The 26,422-nt window shown below is 40.7% G+C and overlaps 1 protein-coding gene across 7 annotated transcripts in view; it reads left to right on the forward strand.

Moving 5' to 3' along the window:
• Nucleotides 1–26,422, forward strand: part of SOX5 (SRY-box transcription factor 5) — a 651,312-nt gene that overhangs the window by 340,415 nt on the left and 284,475 nt on the right. For 3 of the 7 annotated variants that reach the window (XM_075160461.1, XM_075160470.1, XM_075160479.1), the window contains exon 1: nt 11,644–13,401. The exons of the other annotated variants lie outside the window; for them this stretch is intronic. In XM_075160461.1, the coding sequence (XP_075016562.1) occupies nt 13,364–13,401 (38 nt within the window). In that variant the 5' untranslated portion in view covers nt 11,644–13,363. Of the gene's footprint in view, nt 1–11,643; nt 13,402–26,422 lie in introns of those variants that run through there. 7 annotated transcript variants of the gene reach the window in all.

The following is a 26,422-nucleotide window of genomic DNA, read 5'->3' on the forward strand; positions in this document are numbered from 1 at the left end:
GCTCTGTGTATTTGAACACTGAGCAAACAACGATACTTACGTGGTTACCTGTGAATAAAGGCATAAGTACAAGGAGTATGGTCACACTGTTAGGGAGATGACCTCAAATATTATAGATGTATTTTAGATCACCAGAAGTAGGAATTGTCTGTAGTCTAAATGTGAGGAAGCTTTTACTACTGGTATGGGAATGGAAATGGTCAGTGTCAGCTTCCAGTTTAGAATGATGCCACGAGACCTGCACGTGGCAGGTGCTTACAGGGATCCCCGTGCTTACAGGGATCCTCTTCTGTATCGTAACTGACTCAGTGAACGTGGTAAGTCTGAAAGCTTCTCTAGACACGCAAACTGTAAAGAATTGGGCAATGTGTCATGGCTTTCAGTGATAATCTACTGCCTGGTTGCTTTGTGCAGTGATCTATGAGATTTTTGGACGGCCAGCAACAGCTCAGCAACATCTGACTCTTCAGCAACAGATGCTGAATATCTGAAAATCCTAGACAGGTGCTTCTGGTTTATGCAGAGAGTGACTATGTGCAGTCAGGCTAATGCAACAAAGATGCATGGGATTCACTGTCCACATGATGCGGGATCCAGTTAAACACATGTAATGGGTCTGTTGCCTTTGTACTGCCCATGTAGGTGGGGGTGAGCCTCCTTTCTGTTATTCCTGGTGTTTGTTAACCTGCGAGTCTGAATAGTCCAACAGATTGTTTCTAAGAGGTTTGCTCACTTAGTCCTCCCCGTGTAGTATACTCACTGTGTTATATTAGTAACTGAATATTCACATATGAACAACCATTGTGGTACACAGATTTTGTGTGTAACAACCTTTAAAAATACAGTACTAAGAATGTTTCATTGAATATCCTGTATTTTAGGGATAGGTCACGTTACAGGTCCTGTATGGATATCAGAGAGAGTGGCAGGGAGACTGTGTATATTTACCAATAATGAAAGCAGTGTTTGCAGCTAAAATTCTAATGCAAGGAAATATTTTGTAAGGTTTATAAGAAATACATAGTTTTTAAAAGAAAAAAAAAATCTGTCAGGTTTTGGCTAATGTTGAAACTTTTCCATCCTAGTTTCGCATGCTTTCTCTCCCACCTATGAAAATAGTGCAAGCTTTGCAGAGTAGTCACACCAACTCTGCAATCAGATTTGTAAATGCAGGTCATTGGATTATTACTGAAAAATACTGCGTTTCTCCTTATATGGGCTAGTCCAACCATGTGCAGAGACTCTTACATGGTGGCTTAATCTCGTAAAATCCCTGGCCCAATTGCCTCATGCGGGAAGCTATAGTTCCCTCAGCTTTAGAGAGCTGATGCCATTTCATACCTCCTTGACAAAGACAGGCTCTGATTTTATAGGCTCCCTTGGTAAATCAATGTATGGTGAAAGTTTATCAGCCCCTGAGGGCTTACCAAGTCTAGGGGATGGACTTGGTTCCAAGTTATTTGAAGACTTGGTTTGCACTGCCCAGTACACAGTATTAGGAAAGGAAGTGTGCTATTGGAATAGGTGTGGCTTAACACTGGAGGATGTAATTATTATTGCTAGCTAGAAATGCAAGAGAACCCCATCCAAAACAAGCATAGTGTCTTGAGGATGAGTTGGTCTGCTGAAATTATGAGGAGTAAATTCAGATATTTTCTAAAAGGCTGTCCACATCAAGTTTGTAAATCATTTTTCCCTCAGTACTGTAACACAGAAAAATAGTTAAGGATTTTTTCCTTAGTATTGTAATGCAGAATAATAGGTAAGGAGGATAATGGCGTTTGCTGAGAAACCAAATTATTTCCTTGTCATATTCTATCACAGAAGACTTAAGAGGGAAATCTAAACTGTAGCCATTCTTTTGCAATATTAAGGATTAGCTACTGTCAAAGAAAAAAGTGAAGGAAAAGTAGGTGCTAAACTCATCAAATGAAGAGCAACAGAGTACCAGGTAAAGTTAGACATATCAAAATGTGCTACTGGAAATTAATGGTGAGCTCAAATAGGGCTGCTAACTTAATATGTAGTCTTTCCTTTAGTGCTGGCTTCTAACCTGTAAGGTTGGAGAAAGCAATTTTTCTGCTTCTCTTTAATTGAACAGTAGAATTGATGCTGAGAATTAGTCTAATGAATTTTCTTTCCTTACTTGATAAATTGGTTGAAATAGTAATAAAAAATAAAATTAGGAGACATATAGATGAGTATTGTGATACTATAGCTATCCATCAGCATAGCTTTTGTAAAGAAAAATGATGTCTAATGATAATTCCTTGAGCTTGTCAACAAATAGTAAAAGACAATCATTAGATTTTTTTTCCCCCTTTAAAGAAAGTTTTTGAAAAAGACCTTCACAAGGGTCTATTAGAAAAGTGGTTGTGGGATGGGAGTACTTTCAAGAATTAGTCAGTCCTCTGAAGGACAGGAGACAAAACTCAAAGTATATTATCAATGTTTGGTGTAAGAGAACTACAACAGGGGTATCCAAAGTCTGAGTGTTGTAGGTGGTGTTTCACATATATATATATAAATGAATTGAAAATGACCGTGACCAGTGGTACAAACATTTGCGTCTGAGGCAGAATCATTCAAGTCAGGGCTGGAGAAAATAGTAGAGGACTCCATGCAGGAAGACAGGCAGGTTGGCTGCACAAGTGTAGTGTTGACAAATGCAGAATATTGCACGTCAGGCAGAAAAATGGATGTGACGATGCTCACTGCTCTGTTCTAGCGTAACACTGACCACTTGGGAGTGGAAGAGGACCTATGTTTCCTTGTGAAATACTTAATTAAATAGGTGGAATGATCCAAAGACAAGATCCAGTTGATGAAAATGGAATAAGAAATAATGCTGAAAATACTAGAGTGGCCTATGCCAGTAGCAAGCCCTTTCCTGTAATACTGAGTTCTTTATGGGTTAGGCTACCTGGAGAATGTATGTAGCAGAAACAGAAGAAATTCAAAGAGAAGCAGTACAAATTTTGATCTTGAATAGACTGACCTCTATATGAGGAAAAAGCTAAGAGACTATTTAGAGAAAAGACAAATAATGAAAACAGAAGTTTATGAAATAAAAGAAAGGAAGATCGGTTACTCCTTTTTACTGTTCGAGTTATTACAAGAACAAGAAGTCATTCAGTCAAATGCAAAAATACAAATACAAACTAGGAGACAGTCTTTTACACAACTTGTAATTCACTTTTGGTCCAAATTCCCAGAGTATTTCCATATCAGAGAAATAAAATAAAAGATAACTCACATGTTTATCTCTGCATTATGTGTCCAAATACAAGATTTTGGAGTTAGCCGTGAAGAAAGTTGCTCTCACCCTGTCTTTGCAGACCACACCTCTGACAGGTGAGGTTCTCTAACACACATCAGGCTCTGCCTATCCAACTTGGCCTGTGTAGCCATGACCTCCAGCCAGGGGTGCCTGGACCTGTGCTCGTCAGCCGTGGTCCTCAGAGGGGTGTTGTGGGGTCATGGTGCATCTTGGTTCGTACTTCATGGTATCAAACTCAGTAGTGCGCTTGCCTGTTTTTTCTGTTGTATAAAAATTGGTTTATTTTATATTTTAAGCCACTTCATACTTAGACCAACATTTTATGAAGTAACGTATATGCCAGAGTTAAAGCAGCCAGTAGGAGATGAGGGAGAAAAATAAACTTGCCTCTCTCATTATAGAACACTTGTCCAGGCTGAGCCCACCTTGCTTTGAAACATAGAGGACATAATATAGTGGAGAACTGTCTCTTGTTTTGAAGCAGGCTGTAGTTTCTATGTTTGAGGCAGAGTTCTCACTTAAATTCTGTGGTGATTTTTCAAACTATCATAAGAAAATTTGCTTTTATTAAATGATGTACATCTTTTCATGCAATTAAACACAAATCCCTGGTAACATCATGGGCATTTTGTTAGTGGCCCTATGTGTCGTGGCCCTGTATGTCATGGCCCACAAATTACTCTAAAAACTGTGATCCTTTTTGAGATTGTAGTCACAAAGCCCTGTATGGTTGCTTTTGTGCCAAAGGCCTGTCCTGACTGCATACAGCAGGTTTTAACTTTGACTACAGTATTGGGACCCCTCTGAGAAATTTATGGCAAGTTGCAAAAAAAAAAAAAAAAAGGCCAGTTAAAAAAAAAAGGTATGTGTCTCTGTCTCCTTTTATTTTCTACTCAATTTGCACTTTTGGAGACACCTGCTGCCATTCTATTGCTAGCTCAGAATTCATTAGAAAACAAGTTTCACCTGTGACATTCTCACATGTGAAATCTTTGCCCTAATTTTGAACCACACTGCTCTCAAGAAAGGGCAGTGGCTACATGCAAATACCAGGAGAGATGGTTGACAGGATTGATCATGTGGGGTCAAATGCTAAAAAGGTATGTACGAATGTGATTTTGTTTCTTGAAAAAGTGGCAAAAGACTACCTCTGATATCTGATGTGGTGACATTCACTGTTTCCGCATTTTGACATTTTTCTCCGTATGCCTCAGGCTGTTAACATGCAGAAGTTATCTAATTTATTTTATTTTATTTATTGGACAGGGGTCAGGCACTTTGTAAATTATGGACTGCATTCTCAGTGAATCAAAATATTTAGGTTGCTTGTGAGGTTCAGTCCTTGGCATCGTGTCACTAATTACTTTTACACAACTCTGGAATAATGACAAAAGGAAAATGCATCAACAAAGAAAGAGAAATTAAACTTTGTAAAACAAAACAAAAGCCACATCAGAAATAGAAAGTGTTATTTAAGGGGAAAAGCGGGTGACCAAATGTGCAGTCTGGGTTCAGTACAATGTTATATGGCAGGAGAAGAGACACTCCGCTTTGGATCTTCTCCAGGCAGAGGAAAACTTATGACATAAATTTTCTTTGATAAACATTCCTGAGAAAGTTCTTTGTATTTTGATCTTAATGAATGTTTGTCTCAATCCAGTGGTCTCTTTTTTTTTTTCTTGTTTTTATTTTTCTTGGCTGTGTTTTCTTTATTTCTCCTTTCTGATTCTTTTATATTCTGAATATACCTCAGTGGCAACTGCTGAAGATCTGTCTTGCTTACAAGCTAATTGGTAGTAGAAGGTAGTCAACCCCGTACCTGGATTGCATTAGGGCTTTTGAAGAGTGTCCCCAGATATTCTGACTTTCCCATACTTATGCTTCAGAATACTGTAGCAGTATTTTCTCAGTTTTTCCCTGTACAAGGTTCAGAAGCATTCCCAGGGGTCTTCAGCATGCTACCCCAGCAATGTTTCTAGCCTCTAGCTGTCCCATGTAATGAGAGATGAGAAGCAAGAGTTAAGCCTCCATAGAAATAGCAATAACAACAAGCCATTGGTCCGTTTTATACCATGCTTACGTATTTATTTCTCTATAATAGTGGCTGAATTGGAGTCTGTGTGTTGGAAGTAGGAGTTCAGCTTTTTGCTTCGACAGAACCAAATGACATTAGTTTTGCCTTTACTCAAAAGTGGAAAATCACTCATAAAACTGCATCAGAGCACCGTTAAAATAAATGAATGGGTATGGTATGCTTTTGTAACTTTATAAATGAAACATAACTCTACATACTCATTGATTGCTGTTTCAGTGTGCAAGGTGTAAGATAGCAACGTGGTTTATAACTCTTTCCCTTACAGAGATGCATTTAACGTCGTTAGAATCATTGCTTAATTTACAGCTTGATCTTCCCAGTGACATGTATAACAAGTTAAATATCAGTAGAGTGCATTTAATAAACACTAATTTGTATTAATCTTATCATAGACTGTATACGTAATGTAGGGACCTTGTGTGTGATACAGTAGAAAGGAAATATATTTACAAATTTGTTCTGAAATTAAAAGCCATATATTTCAGCATCTATATTTTTTGAAACATTTACTAGATAGCAGTTACATCAATTCTTACAATTATACGGACTAAAAAGGAATAAAATAGAGAAGCAATTTACAGAATGTAAGAATATTACCTTTTTTTTGTTCTTTGTCTAATTACCATTACAGTGTAAACTGGTTCAGATAGAGGATATTTCTCACAAAAGACCTAATTCTTCACTGCTCTTCCAGTACAAAGTGAATAGAAAATGGTAATATTATTTGGAAGTATTTTATATTCCCACTTTTTCTCTAATCCAACGGAGTACATAAAATGGAGGGCAACTATGAATTGAGCTATATGTGTTTGTATCATGCCCAGTGCAAAAGAGCTCTATCTGGTTAGCTGAGGGTGGCTGTAGTCCTATGGTACAAGTGTAATAAACGATTGTAATTCGGCACTGAAAGACAATTGCTTCTAGTGAAGAGAAGCAAACAGTACCTGTGGGTGTGGAGAATTTTGACTGCAAACACCAGAGCGAACCTCATGACCACAAGAGGAAGGCTGGAATGCCTTCACAAAACAACATAGGGCTAGGTGCTGTGGATTATTCCAAAACACCCTTGCACTTTTAATTGCATGATGCTTGTTTTACATCAGACAGTCAATGGAAGCAAATCTGTGTGTTTTAAACCCGGTGCACAGGTTAGTTAGAGCAGACTATAGTGGAAAAAGCAGTCAGATTAGAAATACAGAGACAAAATGTGATGATTCTCACCCTGTTCAGTGGATGAGTTAAAAAAAGAGACAGAATTGTTATTGGGGGAGTGACGCGAATGTGGTGATTAAACCTGCAAGAATTATATTGAGAGCCATGCAGAAAGGCCTACTGAGTTAAGCAGAAAGATCTCAATTTCAGTGCACTTGGAATCAGGCTCAACAATTATTATCTACTCTTACAAATAGATCAAAGTTGTGGTTTTAGGATAGGCTCAGAAGCTTATGTTTGGCTATGAAACTTAGGTTGCCTGTTCAGAAGAGACTCGATTTCTACCAACCACTCCTCTGCACATGCACTGAGGGAAAAGGGAGTAATTTCCTTTTGATGGGAGTTGGTTATCTGTATGAAATGAATTAGATTCATTGTCATGTGGCAAGCATTTACATGTTCGTAACAGTCACTGGAAATGACACCGAGGAGGAACATTCCTGCTGGTATTGTCATCCGAGAGGCTGAAGATCGGATGGGCACTGACAGTAAACAGGCCTGTCACTCAGAAAGTAATCATCCCAGTCAGGATGGAGGCAGAGTAGGGAGACTGCGCATAAGGTGAAGCTGTGGGCTTCAGTCAGGACGGTACATTCCATGCAAAATAACTGTGCTGAAAAAAGGACATGGGGGGGAAAAAAAAGGCTTAGAGCAACAGGTTCCTATTTTAGTAACATTTTATGCTCAGAACCTTAACAAGAAACTGTAAATTTGAAATCCAGTTAGCTTCTTAAATAATTTCAAGCACAGTTCCTATCCATGGATATGCTGTCTATTTTTGTGACTTTTTTTTTTTAAACTGTCCTGTTTTTATTTAATTTTTTTCAAGCTGCTTCGTGCAGACCAAGGCTACTAAGACAAACAGTAAAGACACCCTGTAGCTAACTGACAGTACAGAGAAATAATAAAACAAGCTGTACCCAAAATAAAGGAACTTGGAGGCAAGGGGGACACACAACACAAAATCAGGAATGTGTCCTGTCTCTAATTTTTCTCATTTTCACAATTAGAAGTTACTTTTTGCCAAAATATATATGTAATTTAATTTTATATGTGTTTACATATACTATTTTTAGTTCTAAAAAACCCATTTATATTATAGTTTACATCTGTATTAATTTTGAGGTTCCTTTACCCTGGCTGATGCAGAGTGGACAGGATCAAAAAGTGCCGACCTCCTTTTAAAAAATGATTAGGAACTTTGTTGTAATATTTAGTGACCTTGAGAGAAGTTTGAATTCAAATTTTAGATGAAGGTTCAGATTTCTTCTTAAGGGTAGTGTCAGTTCTGTTTTACAGGGAGGGTTGCAGATGGTAGGCCCCTGCTGAAATTGCAAGTAAATAGCTGATAAATGAGGGCTTCCCACTTGCAAATGAGATGGTTTTACTTTTCCTTGCAGAAATTCAGTAAATTGAAAAACTCTAAATAGCACAGAAATTTCAGTCCTCCAGACCGCCTTCTCCTTCTCAGATTTTGCTATACTATATTCAGCACTCAGTTTTGCCAACACCGAACATGCCTGATGTGGCATTTACATTCTTTAAAAAAAGCATAGATTAGTTATATTTCTAAGAGTTAACTTCTCCTCTTGACACATGTACTTAATTCCCATTAATGGAAATGGCAGCTAGGCATGCACACTGAAAGGAAAAATCTGTTCCTAAGCATATGATCCAAACTGCATTGTAGCTAAACATTTCCATACTCTGAAGTAAGAACTCATTATTTGCGAGATATTCTTCATAGTAAATGCATCCACCCCACTCTGTTCTCCCTCTGCTCTCTCGTAACCTGTTCCAAAACACCCTTTCTTAGAAATCTTACAGATTCATTCTTAATGCTACAGTTGTTTTGGATGGGTGCCTAAAAAAGAAAATCCATTTAGGATCTTCAGAGTTTTGCATATTTTCTGTGAGAATTTTCCAGTAAATCATTCTGTGGAACATCTTACATTTCCTTGGACTTTGTAGGTCTCTATTATTAAAACCTACAGTGGAAACAACAAAATCTGAAAAGCTCTTTTTTTTCCCAGCACTTCCTTTACTTACTGTATTGCAGTATCTGCCAAAGGCTGAAGTGTTATCATTTGATGATTTAAAAAAAAAAAATTTAGTGTTTCATTTAAGGTTTTCCTTCTGCCAATATGCTTGTATAAAGACCTGTGGATTCTGTCTATGCCATATTCCAGAGTTATGGTATTTCTAACTTGAGCTGGGTGAATAATTGATTTTTTGGTTCACATTTTGTGGTGGGAGTACCACAATAGCGACAAAAAATTCAGTTAAGCACAAAAATTCAGATAGGAGTTTATGATTTGAGTTGTTTCCCCTCACCCAAATGAAAATCGGAGCTTTTTTGTTTAGTTGAACCCAAATTGTCCTCTTTTACCTGCACTTGTTTGTTTTGGGCATCCCTTAAAGGAAGCAAAGCAAGAGAAATGCAGATTCACTGAACTGCTGGAGGAGGGGTGGGGGGAGGTTTCATTTTTCTCATCAGTTGAAGATATTTGAACTTATATCCTGAATTCTCAGTTTGAGAAGAGAATTGAGAGAACTGGACGTGGATCTCCCAGGTTGCAAGTGGGTTTTGTAACTACAACCCGCTCGGTAAAAAGGGGCATCAGGGCTTGCTATTACTAGTCAAAAGTTTCAGGACGGGATAAAACTCTCTATGTTAAAAACTGGCCAGTTGCATATTACACACATTTTCTTCTTTCTCAGTCAGTGGTTATTTATCCCAATTCCTCAGTTTTTCCACTTTCTGATATGATAGCAGCCTTTGTGATATGTCCTGGCAATTTCTAAAAAGCAAGCCTTAAAGTTAATATGAAATTATTTGTAGAAAGGTTTCAGAGATTCCCTCAAACCATTTGTTTAAGTTGCTTTTTCTCCCTCTTGCGATTGCAGTTGAACTTACTATGAGAACATAATTTTATCAATAAGTCTAACAATAGACTGTTAATAATCCAATAATAACAATACAGTGATACAATAATACAATACGATGTTAATACAATAGTAACAGTAACTTTTTTTCCTCCTTTTCGGACCCAACTCTGTTTCCCCCCACTCAGCTGGGAGAGGGAGCTCAGTAGTTGCAGAAAACGTAAAATGAAGGAAACTGGGAAGAAGGGGTAGGAACTGAGCACAAAATGTATTGGGGTAAGAGTAAATGTAAATTAGGGTAAGGTAAAAGAAGGGTTCGTGTCAGAAGTGTTTGGGGAATGATCTCTACTTCCTTCCTTTCTTCCATTTCCTCTCCCCTTCTCAGCTCTCCCTCTTGCTCAGTTATCTTTGTTTTCTCCCCTGAACATTTGTTTGCCTTTTTCCCCCCTTTTATTACAGTTCTTTCTACTTCTTCCTAGTCTAGCCAATGTCCTTTTCCATAATTCCTGATGTTGATTGCTGTGGTTTATAATCATATTAACTGAGAGCCAGCAACCAAGGAGCCCCATTGTGCTAGGCATAACACCAGCTTGGAGGAGTATGTGATCATTGCCCTGAAAAAGCTCAATTAGGAGATGATATAGGAAGGGGTAAACATATGTGAACAGGCGAGGGAAGGACGTGGTAGAAGAAGGGCAGTTGTGGAGTGGAGCTGAGTTGAAAAAAGGATATGAGGTTAGAGAGCTGAGTGGAGCTAATCTGCAGTCAAAATAGGTAGTCCTGTTCTGCCAAAACTGTTGAAATTTTTTTGAATAAAAGGTGGTCTTAATTTTCCTCCAGCTGGGGCTTCCGAGTGGCTTCTCTCTGCAAACTCCTCCCAAGGTCAAGTGTAAGGAAATAGGGGAAGCAAAGCAAGAAGTGGCAGAGAAGGAACAGCATTTGTGGATGGGCAATGGTGCATCAAAGGGAAAATGAAAGACCAAGAAAAGAGGCCCTACAAATGTGAATACAGTATGTTTTAACCAAATAGTAGATGTAAAAATCATGCCTTTGTGGGAAAAACAGCTAAAATAGACATGTTTCAGCAGCATAAGGACTGTTGTCGACTGTGAGGCACATGGGATCTTTGTTTCCTCATCCTTTTGCTGGAGTTGGCTAACTGTGTCAACTTGGGCAAGCTACTAAGCCTGCCTGCATCTCAGTTTCCTTATTTGAGGCCAAATTCTCCTACTAAGTAGCCTCCTACTCCACACAGAGATTTGCTGATTTGAATGGAGCCCCTGTGGAGTGAGATACTTTTCAATACAAATAAAGTTTTGGAATCGGCCCTAATTATATTTATTACCTGCAGAGGAGTAATGTGAGACTTAACATGGTTTGAGACCCTCAGATGAAAGAGAAAGTATTTCGAATTGTTCTTTTTAATCGTCTGCTGCCTTTTCAATGTCTACTTCATAGCTGTCCTAAAAGGGCTAGCTACTAAATAACAAATGAAAAATCCTTGTACATATTAACTAGGTTTGTCAGACTCCTATGAATGGACCTCTGTGGAAAATATTATTTGCTAGGGGCTACTGAAGGAAGTCAGTTTACCCTGCCCCACAGTGAGGAGCCATTAGATCTACCTCATGCCAGAAGTTGACAGATTGTACGCGACTCCGCTCCGAGCGCCGTGGCAGCGTAAGGCAGACTGGAGGCAGCCTTCGCAGATCCTCTTTTACGAACTGCGAGGAAGGCGCCTTTGCAAACTTAGCTTCGGCGTTTTGTTTCGTGAAGGGTCTAATGCTCTTTGGGGATGATGTGCATAAGTTACAAGTGGGTTTGCTACTCGTGATTTAAATGATCATCCCAGACTTCTAGCTGATGACGCCTTTATGCCAACACTGGACAGACTGGCCCCTGTGCGAGCCCGTGGGTTTATAACATATGGATTGAAAAGGAGCAAATTAAACAGTGTAGCTGTTGGGTGTTAATAACAGTAATAAGCTTTTCTATTTGGAATTTTCTTAAGCCAATGGGCATGAAAATGTTGAACATTTTATGGATGCTCTGTGCGAATATGTGTATATATTTCAAAAAGTAAACTTGCTTTCTCGTGTCACTGGGAGGTAGGGATAAGAGGGGAAGAGAGAGGGCAGTGGACCTAATCAAACTATTGTGGGGTCAAAACCTTGTGGTTTTTAAAGGCCCTTAATGTTGTCCAGCTGCAAATGAAAGGAGAAAAAAAAGAAGAGAGAAAGGAATTAGGGCTGGGGAGCTGGAAAGAATGGAGTATAGATATGTGGTTGTGTGTGGGTGTGTGTGCATGTGTGTGCTAAAGAACAGGGAGACCAGTTTTTTTTTCTCTTTTTTTCTCTTTTCTCCCCCCCCGCCCCTTACTGCGAGCTCAGTGCCAGGCTGGACACGGGCCGTGCAGACTATTGAGGCATTGTCCGCTCCGCTTCCAGAGTAGCCCCCGGCTAATCCCCGGGGCTTGGACGGGAATTTCCCCGCGGCGGTCTCCCGGCCGCTGCCCCCCTCTCCCCGCCGGCGGGAGCGGGCGGCGGGGATCCCCGGGCCGCCGGGGCGGGATGCGGGGCTGGCCCGGGCCGCGCCTCCGTCCCCGCGTGTCAAAGGTCCATTACCTGATCGCCTTCCTCGCCTGCCAGATTTTTATCTAGATAATTGGACGTGCCGCGGAGGCTGCGCTCCGCCAGCCAGCCCAGGGGCTCTGCAGCCGCGCGTCGTCCACCTTGTCACCGGGGGCTGTCCGGGCAGGGGGAACTGGAGAGATCCACAGCGGAGGGACTCCCCTTGCTCGCCCAGAGAGGGGGGGGAAAAGGGAGGCGGGGGGTGTGTGTGTGTAAAAAGAAAACCAGAAAAGCCCGAGCAGAAGAACGGAAAGTTTATTTTTGTTATTGTTTGTGCGTGTGTATGTGCGTGTGTGTGTGCGCGCCCGCTGTTTTGGCATGTGGCTACCTTTTCCCTTGCACACAACAGGGCTGTTTGATGGAGTTTGGAGCTGAGGAAACTTTGGGTTTGTTGCCAGGACGGTTCGCAGCACTTTGTGGAAAGCAAGAGCTAACAGTGAGACCGACAGAGTGAGTGACAAGTTGTTTACAGGTTTCCTTGAAGGGGCCTCTGCTATATTTCAATCTGTCAAAGTTGCTTTTCTTCCCTCAGAACAATGCCTGATTGTTGTGCGGGGTGGTGTGGTTTTTTTTTTTTTTCCCCTCCCCAAAGAGAGAGAAAGAGGGAGAGAGAAAGCGAGAGAGCGGAGAGGGAGGGGGGAGAGAAAGGAATGAAAATTCTTCGGAGCACAGATGCCTTTGGTAACATTTTTATGTGTCTAATCTTTTCTCCCCTATTTCAACTCCGAGAGAGTTGGTAACTGTTTCAATTTAATCAGTCTGCTCTTGTTTTATCTTCTTTCTCCACTGATCTTCCTCAGCGCAGGGGATTTGCTCCTGGTTTGCCGGTTTAGGTGGATTGTCGGGCTTTTTTTTTTTTTTTTCCTTCCCCCTCTCCTCCCCCCTATTCCCCCCCCCCCCCCCCCCCCCGATTTTTAGGACATTGAAGGAATTGACTTTTCCCGTTTCGCGGCGGCGGGCGAGCAGAATTCAGAGGACAGGACAGGCACCCTGAGGTTGCCCAGCACCCGGCAGCCGCTGCGGGGGGAGCTGGGCGAGCAGCCTGCTGCGAGGCGCGCTGCCCCTTTAAGAGACTGGTCAAGGAGTCCTAGCTCAGAGCGAGCGAGCCGGGAGGGAGGGAGGGAGCGGGAGGGAGGGAGGGAGGGAGAGGGAGAGAGAGAGAAAATCAATCGGTTTAGAAGGTTTGGACTCACTTGACAGGTTCAGTTGGAGGCGACCATAGGTGGCTGCTGTGACAAAGGGAAATTGTGCTTTTCCAGCATGCTAACTGACCCTGATTTACCTCAGGAGTTTGAAAGGTGAGTCGAGTTGTTGGGGCGGGGGGGCCGCTGCCTTTCGGGGGGGGGGGGTGTTCTCCCCCCCCTTTTTTTTGTTCCGTTTTGTGGTTTGGTTGTTGTTGTTGGTTTTTTTTTTTTTTTTTTAATTTGTATGAGCACGCGTGTTTGCGCGCGTGTGCGCGGCTGGGCTGCCCGCGGTGCAGGCTCGCACACAGGCACACGGGGACGGGCGCGCAACTCCGGCGCTTGGCGGCAGGCCGGGGAGATGCTCCCCCCCGTGCCCCCCCCCCCCCCCCGAGCGTTACCTTGGCTATTCAAACGGCGTGTCAGTTAGCCGGGCGTGGGGTGGGGGCGGGGCGGGGCGGGGGAGCCCCGCGCCCACGGCGGGCGCCGCCGAGCCCCTCGCCCGGCCGCCCCGGCGGTGCGCCCGCGGCGCGCAGCTTTGTTCCGCTGCCTCGGAGGCTGCCGTGCCCTCCTCCAGCCCACCCTCCCCTGCCCGAGCCGGCCCGACGAGGCACACCGAGCGAGGTGCCTTCCTCGGCGGCACCTCCCCGCCCCTGCCTGGGGACTCCCCGGGCGACAGAGGATGCCCGGTGGCGGGCGCGCGGGGGTTCAACTTGCAACCTCACACTCCCGTCAAAGTTGGGAAGGCGCTCCGCCGAGCACATGACCCTTTGTTGATCCAGCAGGAGCGATTATTTTTAGGCAAGTTAGCATCCCGGCCCTCCGTCAGAAGAACATCCTTATGCCTGGGGGGGGGGTGGAGGGGGGGTGGTGGAAGTGAAACTCTTGCCTCCAAGTTTTGGCCGTCGCCTCTCGCGCGGAGTGTCAAGAGCGGGGTTTGGGTATGACGTAGACGCGCCCGTCTCCCCCTGCCCGAAGCAGGAGCCTTCCCTGCCTGGAATTAAGTTTTTGCTGTCACTGGCGATGGCTTGTGCCCTCTGAGAGTTTAGTCCTTATTTCATATGATCTGGCGCTCCTAAGAGGTTTTGAAGTGTTTTCTCAGGCGCTTGTACACACGTCCATTGATGATCCGGCATCTCTTCCCTCCGGCTTCATCTTTAAAGGTTATTAATAGTCCCTTGTGTGGCTGCAGTAAACAATCCAAACTTTCATTTCTAAGCGGTAAATAAAAGAACGCCAGGATGCATGTTACTTAGGTTTTTCTCATCTTCGTGAAAGCTACCTCCTGTATAAACATTTGGTTGTATCTGGCTATGCAATACAAGCTAGGTGCTAGACCAGCTGGTTAAAAATATGCTAAGTCAAGCTGTTCATCGTTCAAACCTACTGAATTTGATAGTAAAGGCATAGAAAAGAAGGCAAGATAAAAACATTTTAAGTGGGCTGAGGAACACGCATGCAGAGAAAGGACAGGAAAGAACACTTGAATTAAAAGATCGGAGAAAAATAAAATTGGGAAACGCAGAAAAGAACTATTTTAACGCTTTCAATCCTCGTTCTGCAACTAGAACACTCCCTTACTAGAAAGTGGAATTGGCATGGTTGCACTGCTCCAAGGTCGTCTTTAATACAATTAATTTTCCAGACTGACTTGGAATACTTGGCGTTTTTCTTTGGTTTGTTATCATTACAATAATAGAACAAAATTGGTTTTGTTCACATGCATTGTATTAACTTAGTTCAACTACCTGAGGAAACGGTTACTGTTTCTGGTGTCGAATCTGATCTAGCATCACGATCATGCATTTGCCTTGTTCATACAATTAATAGATTCAAGTATTTCATATGCTTCACTAAGATTATACATAGAAATTTATAAGCAAACGATTTTGATTATTCTTTGAACTTTGTGATCAACAGAATACTTGTAAACTCTGTGAAGCAGAATGAAGTCCTTTCATTTTCCTGTTGGGGACTTTTTTTTTTAATGTGAAGTCTCTCTGCATTCTAAATATATATTTATATAATTTTTATATATAAACAATTTTAGACAAAACATATTCCTTAGAAATAGAATGAGCTTCTCTACTTTTCCCCAACCCCCCACCCCTTAGGCATACGTTTCATTTTCAGAGATCCCAGCTTTGCTCTTGTAAACATCCTAGTTAAATAATCAATACGCTGCTCTCCTTCTGCTATGCAGATAATAGCAAGCAGTAGAAATGGGAAGCAATAAAAACGAACCTTGGGACATATAATTTTTTTTTCCCCAATTTTCCCTCTGCAGTTGAAATTGGTAATACAAACCAATATCTCTGTTAATCATTACCATTTGTTTACATTGTGTGTGTTTGACTATAGTTACACACACATACACAGAGTAGATACTGTCCATGTAATATATGTGTGTTTATCAGAAAACAGCCATGAGGACACGCTTTCTCTTACACAGAGATGCACAGACCCTCAGACACACGCAGGCTCACAGAGTTCACGTGTGTATATATGCACGATGCACAGATGATTGTTTTTTAGCATTTATGGCAGGTTATTTTCTCAGATTCTCAGTAAACATGGTTCTTGGAGCACATTTCTGCAGTCGCTGGGTTCCAGCATGTCGTATCTGTGTGACCGACTTCAGATTTGTTATTACTATCCACCTCCCACTATTCCCTTTTAAACTTGAATAGCAATTACAAGGAGGTAAAGATTTATCAAGCGAAGTTGTTTGCAATTCAGATCTCAGAGCGTCTGTATATATCTCAGGAGGTTATTCTTCTCTCCCTGTCGTCTTTCCTGTGATGTTTCAGTGTATCCCGGTAAACTGCAAACAGTTCAGAAACTTTCAGTCACCCCAACTGAAGGGATCTGAATCAAGAGGACTTCTCTTGTGTGTCTGTGGCCATTATCAGGGGGCATTTGCGATACACACTTGGAATGAAAATGATCCTCAGTGTCAGACGAATAAACATTCATTAATTCATTCAGCATCACTAGTAAATTGCAGTAGGTTTTGTGAATTAGCATGTATAATTAATTACCATACCAAAAACGTGAGGGTTTTCGTCCTTTCCTGAGAAGTTACTTGCATGTCTTTATTTCTGTTTGTGGCGGTTCAGCTGCTTGATTGAGAGGAGCATCAGAATGCGTTCGCTGAGGGGGATGATGTTTACAGAAACGTTGTAGGAAGAAATTGTAACTGGAATCTGCTCCGTTTGTTACACAGGGAAAGGATAACTTCTGGGATGTACTTTGTGATGTACCTGTGGCCCTCTGAATTGGCTTTAAACGTCTTGAAAAGAATAACTCTCTTGTTGTTTGGGTTTTCTTTTTTTTTTTTTTTTTTTAAAGATGGGTCATTATATTTAAATATAACAAGTATGGCCAATAGAAAGAAAGTTTACTTCATTGAGGAAAAGGTAGAGATAATGCGGCCAGAACCATCGTGGACAGCTGTGAAATTTACAGAAGCATAAAATCTCAGAAATGCCCAACATAAAGTTTTAATGTCTTAATAAAATCTGATAAATGAAAAATAGATAAAGTGACTGCTTAACAATGTCCCTAGTGTATGGAATGTTCTTAAACCCAAATTAATTACTGCATATTTACATTTCTCTGTAGACTGAGAGAGAGGCTATGCTAGGCATCCGGGCAGAGTGACATCCTTTCTCTTTCTCTTTTTCATTCTCTTCTTTTTTCTTTTTCTTTTTTCTTTTTTTTTTCTTTTTAACATGCCAATTCAAGGTAAAGAGGTATGCAGCGTTTGTGGAAGAAAGAAGGATGGGTTAGTGCTTGCTTAGGAAAAAAGGAAGAGCTAGAAAAGACAAAAGGCGTGGATGGGAGCATGGGGATCGGGGACAGTAGAACAAGTTTAACATTTACAGTCACCAGTTCTGTGCACTCAAAACGTTCTCTGTGCTAGTGACTAGCTTGTAGAAAGGAAAGGCTCAACGATGTAAAGCAAGCCTCTGCTGGGAGGAAAAAAGTATACTTAGCTGCTTCACTGCTGCACTGCACGAGTCATTTCAGACTCCCACTGAATTTATTTTGGGGTTGTACCAACACTGTCAAATGGAGAAATCATTTTCCTAAAAGGAAACTTTGCGTATTCCTAAGTGCTTTTCTTAGCTAAAGTTACCCTAAAAGCTTTCTTCTTCTGCTGCGTTTGCTGAGAATTTTAGAGAAAGAATAATACCTTTCTATTAACCGGCTTGCTCAGAATGACGTCCCACTCTCCTAAAATCTACCTGTAGAAGTAAGAGTTGATTATTCCTTCATTTAAAAGAAAACAATGAGGTTTCTTTAATATCGGGCTGAATAGCTTTTACCTTCCGCTGAGATGTTTCGAGAAAAGGACTTTATTGCTTACGTTTGTGGGTCTAGGGGTCTGGGATCTGAAGAATAAATACCGTGCAAGTTAAAAGTTTCAGATAGTGGTTTTTCGCAGTGATGAGAATTAACATGATTTTATTTCTCTGAGATAAGGCTGAAGGAATCAATGCGTTTGTAGACTACTCATTAATGTCCTGCGTGCGCTAATTTCGTTTGTTGTGCTTATGCTTAGCGAGGAAGAAGTTGACTGTTACAGATTGGGGATTTTAATGAACATCTCAATAATTTACCAGTTGCTGAAATTGTGAACTAGACTTGGAAGGCAAAAGCCCAAATGAGAGAGCTGATGAGTGACACACCAGCCTGCACAATTCGACTGTTGTATTCATTGCATTTGAATCAAATCGGGAGTTTGGCATTACTAATTCTGGGTGGCTGGCTCATCATATGCATTCAAGGAGTTAATTAAAACACACACAAACACATACACACAGTCTCCCACCAAGCATCTTGCGATGTTTATGTGCATAGTGTGTTTGATTGGTACCTTTAGATAAGAGAGGAATTGTTTTTCCTTCTCTTGCTGTCCAGAGATCTTAAATATATAACTAGTTTACAAAATATTTACTACTTCTCAGGGAGCTTTTAACGAGCGTTTATAGCTTTATCATTTAGGAGGCATACAGTATCTGATTGAGTTACTTAAATGTGAAGCTCCCTGATAGGATAGGCATACGTGTCTGTGTAATGTGATATATCTGTAGCTGTATAAAATACACTTTTACAATATTTATACAGGAAAAAGAGTGTCTCCTCCCGAGGCAGATTTATAGTTTCTTCGCATGCTTTTCATACTATACTTAAAAAAAATTTCTTAACGTTGAATAGGATACCTGCATGTTTGTGTGTCAGATACCTCTGCCTTCACAACCCTTGCAGAAGTCAGTTTGACATCCTCTTGGCTTTCTATTTTTTTTTATTAATTTCTTGCTCAGGCCTGGTTATAGCATAATTAACTTGTAAGTGGAGGGGGAAAAACATGTTGTCATGTTGTACCTATGGAAGTATGCAATGCCTGTGAATTCTGCTACTGTAATCAAGAGAAAAGAAACATACAAAGCAATTAATCAATAGCTGTAGTACGTCTTTGCTGATGGCAAGGAGTTTGTTTAACAAGTAGCATCCTTAGAAGCAAAGCGCTTTTCCCTTTTAAAGTATCTGTGGATTTTTATCTAACTTGGAAAACGTGTGAAGTCTCATGTACTTCGTATGAAAGGTAAAATTATGTTGTATTTAAGTATGTTAAAAGCTGTGCTGCAAATTAAGCAAATTTTCGTCATGTTATTGTATTACCTAAACGAGAACTTACTTCTCGAACTTTTGAAACGGGTTGCGTTTTCCTTTTGAGCTTTTGGCTTAGGGCAGCGGGCGAGGGCGAGCAATTGCGCGCGCTGTACCTGACGGGGATTTACGGCGTTTGTACCTTTCACGTCTCCTCCCGCAGACCCCCTGGCAAAACCCCGCCGCCGTCAGCGGCCATAAAGTTTTCACCCACGCCTTTGCTGAGGGTTATGATGCTAGCCTGCGGTCTGCCACACGTCCCACCTCTCCCACAGCCTACCGAGGGGCTGATTTGGTCCAAGTGGCTTGCGCCTCGCCTGGGGCCGGGGCCGGGCTCAGCCTGCGGCCAGTGGCCGCCAGGGGGGCTGCGGGGAGCCCCGCGCGCTGCAGCCTCCGCTCGAGAGACGCCGCTTGTCACCTCCGCGCCGAGCCCAGCCTTTGCCAGCCTGAGAAGCCAGGAGTCTCTAAAAGTTGTTCCTGAGCCCACATGTCCTTGTGACAGTGTGAAGTTCTGCGCACGGTAGTTGTTGGGAGAGATCACATTTAGACAAGATTTTGGAAGAATTTTGGTGAGCGCTGCTTGCAGGGGCCATGCTACTTGAAAAGAATGTAAGGAGTGAATGGAAATTGTGAGATGTGCAGTGGTAATTCAGAGAAGCTGCTATCTTTTTTTAGGATGGATGCAATTTTTTATTTTTTAAACAGAAAAAGAAAGAAGGAAAGTTGAAAGATACGGGTTGCTAGAAGCATTAGATGTTTCTATGAAGTTCAGGAGTGTTAGAGGTGCTGCCCATGGTATTGGGGGGGGTTGGTTGGTTGTTTGGTTTGGTTTGAAAGAATTTGCAAACATTTTCCTACCCCCTATTTTTGATCTGGCATGACAATTCTCTGCAACTTGTACTTTTGTCACCTCGTTTAAGAAAAAAAAAAAGATTTCAACACGGTGATATTATTTTTGACCTTTAGAACTCTGAGAGTTGAAGTGAAGATGAGAAAAAGCTTGGGGCTGGTTTTGAAAGTTTGAAATGGCTTTGACCTTGTTTCCTTAAAAGTATTGTGGGATTGATCAGGTAACATTTCTCAATTCTCAAATTGTAATTATATTTGCTGTTTTTAAAATTTATGTTTGGTATTCCAGATTTCCTTTTTATACTTTTTTTTTTTGAAAGATCAAGTACGGAAATTCATATCGGCAACTGCTCTTTGAGATCTATAATAATTTTATTTTATTTTGTTTTACCATATACTTCTGCTTTTGTGTTTTCTCAAGTTCATATAGACTGTCTTCATTGTGTTTTGTTATTTTCTTAGGATGTGGGTGTCTGCGTGCTATTTGATCTAAATATATCATAAAATGTTACCTTAGTGCTAATTTTTCTTTGTGGTTGTATTATAGTCTTATGACTATGTATTTGTTTCTGTCTTACTAATCTTAACATAATTCTATTACTTTTGGGGGCAAAAATATAAGCAGAGTGAATAGAAATTTAATTTCCTTGTCTGAATAATCAGAGTTCTTTTAAGTGGTGAGGAACTCTGCGTGTGTGTGGGTATGTGCTATTCTTGCATAGTTAAGACCATTGTCTACATCTAATGTTCTTCATGAACCTTTGTAGCTCTAGAGAAAAAAAGATGTAGGAATGTAGTTTATGTAAAGAGAAATCCATACAGTTTGTCATCCTCTTGGTTTCTTTGGTGCTGAGCGTGTCATTTTCTTAATTTTTTTTTTTTTAAGAATGTGAGAGTGAAAAAATGCCCCATGTTTCATTCATTCATCTCGCAGGTTGGGCATGGGCAAAGATAATGTTCCTGACAGTGAGCTGGAGGTACTTGCCATTGCCAACTCAACAGATAGCATGAGACCAAGAGTAAGGAAAATGTTAGTGGTTCCGAACAATTTTTAATTTTGTTATTCCTTTTTTACCATAGTTACGTGAAAAGATTTCACCAAGCTTTTTTGGCCAATTAAAACAGTGAGCCTAAAAAAATCTCAAGAGTATGTGTACCCATACGTACAGACGCATTCATATTTGTTCTCTATAGTTTGGTATGTCCGTTTACTGGGTTGCGTTACCTTCAGTTTGTTGGGAATCCTAAAGAGACTGCGCTTTCATAGAGTGCGATGTGACTAAAATTCATCACAGTCAGAAAGACCAAAGTGCATCTCTGCACACAATTTTTACAATTTTGAGGTATAATTTTGAGATATTCCTTGTTTCAAGAGAGAGAATGTTTAACGAAGGGCATGCGGTGTCCTCTCACCTTTTGGAGTGGCCTGCCTGAGTTAGGGTTGAGGCAGAGCTTTGTGCCGGGAGGGAGTATGGGCTTACCGTAGTGCTGCCCGGGCTGTATTGTAGAGAAGTCTTCTGTTTTGAGAGAAATTCCCTTAGCGGACTCATTACATTCACTTTGTAAAACAAGATTGAAAACATTTTCTCCAAAGGTTTAGTCAAGTTTCTATTCATAGGGTTTTCTCCCTAAATTTCAATGCTGTGGCCTCACTGGGGCAGAGGCTTTTTTGGATAGAAATGAGATGTGTGGGAAGGTGATGGTTGGTAAGGGCGGAGGGAAGGATGTCCTTACCCGTTTGGTATGTCTGTTAACAAACTGGGTCATTTTGTTGTGTTGTATTTACATGACTTGTTCCTGTGCTGGTGTGAAATGTGAATCACCAAAACATGATGATTATTTAAAAAAAAAATAGGCTAAATGAAACAAAACTGAAATAGAACTTGAAAGGCTAAATGAAATAAAATGAAAACAGAACATGCAACATTATTCTTTTGGTACAGTTTCCTTCTGCAGTTGCTGAGTAAAGCCAAATAGGTTTCTCTTCCATGTCTGTTAAAAATATCCAGGCTTTTGAGTTTGAAAATCACAGGGACGTAGAAAATAAACTCTCTTCTCAGGTTCAGCCTTTGGTTCGTCTTTTGCTCGTGGTTTTGGAGATTTAAGGAGATATTTATGGGCAGTGTGTTGTAAAGGCGGCTATTGATTCTCATCTTTTCAAAACCGTATGAACATCGAGTTGATTCTGGTTTTGCAACTGAGATTAGAATTTGGCAGAATTTCGCAGTGGAAGGCTCTCATCCTTTGCGTATGTTTTGTAAGTTCTCCTCACTTTTGCTGTTCTTGCCTAAACTCAAAACTAATTGTGTGACTCAGGAAACTGTATTAGGCTGTGGTGTTTGCATGAAATACCATGCAAAGCATAGGAAAAATACTGTGCCACTCTCAAGTATGCCATGCATCTCTTTTATAGATAATCTGCATGTGTGTTAGTGTCATTGATTTAGTGTGTTTTTGTAGAGCGCAAGCATCCTGAATCAGGACCCCATTATGCTCGTCACTGTACAAACATAAAAAAGAAGGTTTCTTTCCATTCCACAGAGCAGCCTTTGTGCTTAGAGCTTAGAGTAATATCAATGTGTCTTTGTATGGGGAAAATTCAGAAACGGAGAGTAGGTAAGAGATCCCTAGCATGGTTCATGAATGAGATTTCAGTCCTGAAGCCATGCGTTAGAATTTAGAAATTGAGCAATATATGTGCATTCTCTCTCTGTATGTTTTCTAAACATATGTATGTAGAAGTTGCTTTACTGTTAGAAGTACTGATAATATTAATAATAGATTCATACTTCCTATAAAGTCTTTTGATTAGGAATTCAGAGCATTTAGAAAGCATTAATATACAAATCATGAAGACTGCTGTGCTCTTTAGATTGAGAAGCAAGATTAGCCTCAACCTATAGATGAGAAAACTGAGGGATGGTGTCACAAAATCATTTGCATGGGTGGGTATAAAAAGTAGAGATACTGACTGCTAGTCCTGTTTTTTAACCTCAAGACCCTCTTTTTCCTTCTTGAGATCCAAAGAATTGCAAAGTACAGACTTCTGTCTGTCCAATTACAATTTCTAAAGGTCTCATTCTAGCAAGATGAACTATAATATTCAAGTTACTTAAATATGTAAAATAGGGACTTTGGAGTACAATTAATAATACAAAGTACAGAAATCTTTACAGCTCCAGCCTCATCAGTTAGGGCTGGGAGGGAATACTGTCTGTAGCCCCTCCAATTATCTGAGCGTGCTTCTAAACTAACTCCCTACCTGGAGGCAAGTTGCGAGAACTGGAGTTAGGAAGCAGCACCCGCAGTGTTTAAGCAGTAAATTGAGAGGTAGTGTGTGTTACCAACAGTCAGGTAAAGGTTTCATCCTGGAGAACGAGTAACATCTTCAGCCATATATACAAGAGCTGTCATATGTTTTATAACCTAAGGACCAGGCACTAGGGGAGTCCAGGAAAAAATTCTTCACACGGAGAGTATTAATGTGAGGAACAGACTCTACTGAAAGCAGCCACAGTGAGCAAACCAACTAGCTTAAAAGCAAAAACCACGTTGCAGAACACAAAATGCATTGTGATTCTTACCCGCATATTTGACATCTGTTTTTTAAATGTGTGACAGAGATCCAAAATGAAGGAAATGATACAGGCTTATTAAAAGGGAGGAATTATTTTCTTATTCATGTTAAAAGTTCTTCTAATCTGTTTTAGTATTTTTTTTCTCGTTTCCAACTGTATGCTCAGTAAGAGTAGAGCTGAATCGCTGGGGTCTGCAGGTAGATTTAGTCTCTGTGTTGCATCTCTTACTACACACTGTTGAGGAAATGGGTATTAACTAAGGAATCCTGGGTGGATTTGATCTCTGTAGCCTATGAACATTATGACTGAGCTATTAAGATATTTTCTTTGATAAGCTTTTTAAGAGGGAGACTACTTTCAAGGTAATGGATTATAATCGGGCACGTTCCATAGTATTTCAGTAGTAGTTATTCACAGTGTGTTCACAAAGACCTATTTTGTGACAGGGCCAGTCAAGGCATCATTTAAAAAAGGTCCCATTCATTCTGAATGTTTGGACTCAGTGGCACTGAAGTTCACTGTCAGGTCCTAAAAATGTTGGCCTAATTAATTAATGTTCTGCTCAGCTCTAAGAAAAAGGCTGACGTTTTTCACCTTAGTAAACCAGGATGGCATGAAATGGTGACTCACGAGGAGATCACTGAGCAGAAGCCTGGCTTTCCTTAATCTGCAGCAAGCTGCCATCAGTTGCAATACCACCAGAATTTCTAAAGCATCGGGAGAGATTTCGGCAGGCTTCTGCAGATCTGTAGATTTCAGAAGTTCTGTGTCAGTGTTAAGACACATGAACTATCTGTTCCTCCTAAACAACTTGTATCCCTGGCAGATTAGAATGATCAGAATGGCGGTGATGAAAATGTACCTGAATTCTGCCAGGGCTAACATCTGGGCCTTAGTGAACTTGGCACTGTGCGCAAAATCAATCTTTGTTTTGAAACTGTGCGTTTCCTAAGGTAGTAATTCCCAGTTGGGGCCACCAAGGTCTTAAGCGAGACCGCTGCACAAAAATGCATTCTTCCAAATATACATTTGTTTGATAACCTCAGTTGTCAAAAAAGTGACCTCTGTTAATTTGTCACCAGGCAAATTATTGTCACCAGTTCCCAGATTCCATGAGAACCCCAGGCAGACAGCAGAGCCCCATGCTGGTAAGCGTTTCTGGTTTTGCTGTTTGTGGTAATAAACAACCTACTTACAAATGAGTTGACTGAGGTACCTGCAACTGAGGTGACTTGCCATGGGTTGTCCAGTGTAACAGCAGCAGATTCATCAGCGGATTCTTGGAGGGCTCACTGCCCTCGTCTGGAGCCAATTCCTCCGGAGCAGCATAGCCTATCTTATATTTTCATATTAAATAAACTAAACGGTTAGCAAATAAGACAGACCGAGCCTTATTATGAAAATGATTTATAGAATTTCCTTCGTGATGTTTATTAGAAAGATGAAAACAAGATGAATGAAGTTGCTGCTGTTATAGTTGGGTAGAGTCTGACATGGAAACCTGTATTTTTAAAAGCAGCTATAAAAAATTAGAGTGTAATAGAAGTTAGAACATTATTTAAAAAAGAAGATAAATAAAATAGCTTTTTACATACATGTGCAGTCTATTGAAAGGCCATCCAAAGCACTGATACCAATTTAAGAAGATGATCTTTTGCCTTAATTGTACATCTGGGAGATATTAGCTGAACATTTTGTGGAGAACTGCGAATACCTTAGTTGCCAGTTGTCTAAAATGCTGCTAATGATTGCTTCAGTGCCAGTGTTTTGATAGCTAGAACCTAGGCCTGAATATGAATACAAAGAACTCAATCTAAAAAAACTGCGTGTGCGCATACACTTTTTATACAAAACAGATTTCGACCATCTGCTTGGCACTTAGCTTTGCAACTATAGGCTCTGATATGAAAGGGAGCACTGTCCAGGTTATGAATGGTATCACTTTTATTGGTACCTTAGAAAAATAATAGTGTTTTTAGAAAGCTTGTGTATCCAATGGTTTTCCTCAGTGGAATAATGGAAACAACTGCCTTAGCCAAAATTTTGTGCCTTCCGTCGTTCCTCTGATGGCAGCATCTCCTTACCCTTGCAAAAGGGATTCTGTAGTGAAGAAAAGTTTCTGTTCTGCACCTCAGCATTTCCAAGTGTATCAGAGGAGTTTAGATGAGTGGCCCTTAGGACTGACACCCCAGATGGTTTATGACACAAAGCACTGTTTGCTTAGGAATACGTCGTATAGCAGAGTCTGTTGCCCAAGCACTGCAGAGCGTGTCAAATCAGCATGGAAGTTAATGGACCAAAAGCCCTTCTGAATTTAACACTTTCCCATTTGATCTGAATTTACAGCTTTAAATCAGGACTGCAGTTTTCCTTTAGTGGTGCAGAGGTGGAAAGTAAAGTTGATAGCATAAATTACAGGCATATAATACAATAATTTTGACCCAATTAATCTGTTTAAAGGTTTAGAATGAATGAGAGTGACTAAAATCTTTGGTAAAAGCCTATTCATGAAATATAAAAAAAAAAAAATTGAAAGTTAGGAGAAGATTTGAGTATGTATTAATTTAATACTCTGACCAGTCCATGTTTTACTCTTAATAGGTTAAGCAGAAGAAAATACAAAATATAAAATAAATACAAAATACAAAAAAAAAAAAATCTTTGGAGTTTTTACTGTTTGTTAGCAATTTAGGTATTATTTCTTTGCCTTTGCTAGATCTATCCTTAAAATATGCAGGACAAAGTATGTTTCTTCTTTGCTTTTCTTTTTTGAAAGGATTTGATAGTATTTTCCCTTAGGAGCACATTTGGAAAAAGATGACAAAAATGCAAACTCCTGCATGTAACAAAGCCTCTGTGTTTGGCCATCCATTTAGTGCCGTGTCACATTAGTACTGCATTGTTAACACCTTTGGACAGGGCTAAAGGTTCCTTGCTGCTGTGTCTAGAGAGCTGCTTATGTCATCATAATGTTGCTGGATGCTCTTCTCAATAAATGTACTTTTCACTTAAAAGTAGGGCTGGATTGTTTGCTT

The sequence above is a fragment of the Calonectris borealis genome, chromosome 1, assembly GCF_964195595.1.
Source record: "Calonectris borealis chromosome 1, bCalBor7.hap1.2, whole genome shotgun sequence".
NCBI classification, from domain to species: Eukaryota; Metazoa; Chordata; class Aves; order Procellariiformes; family Procellariidae; genus Calonectris; species Calonectris borealis.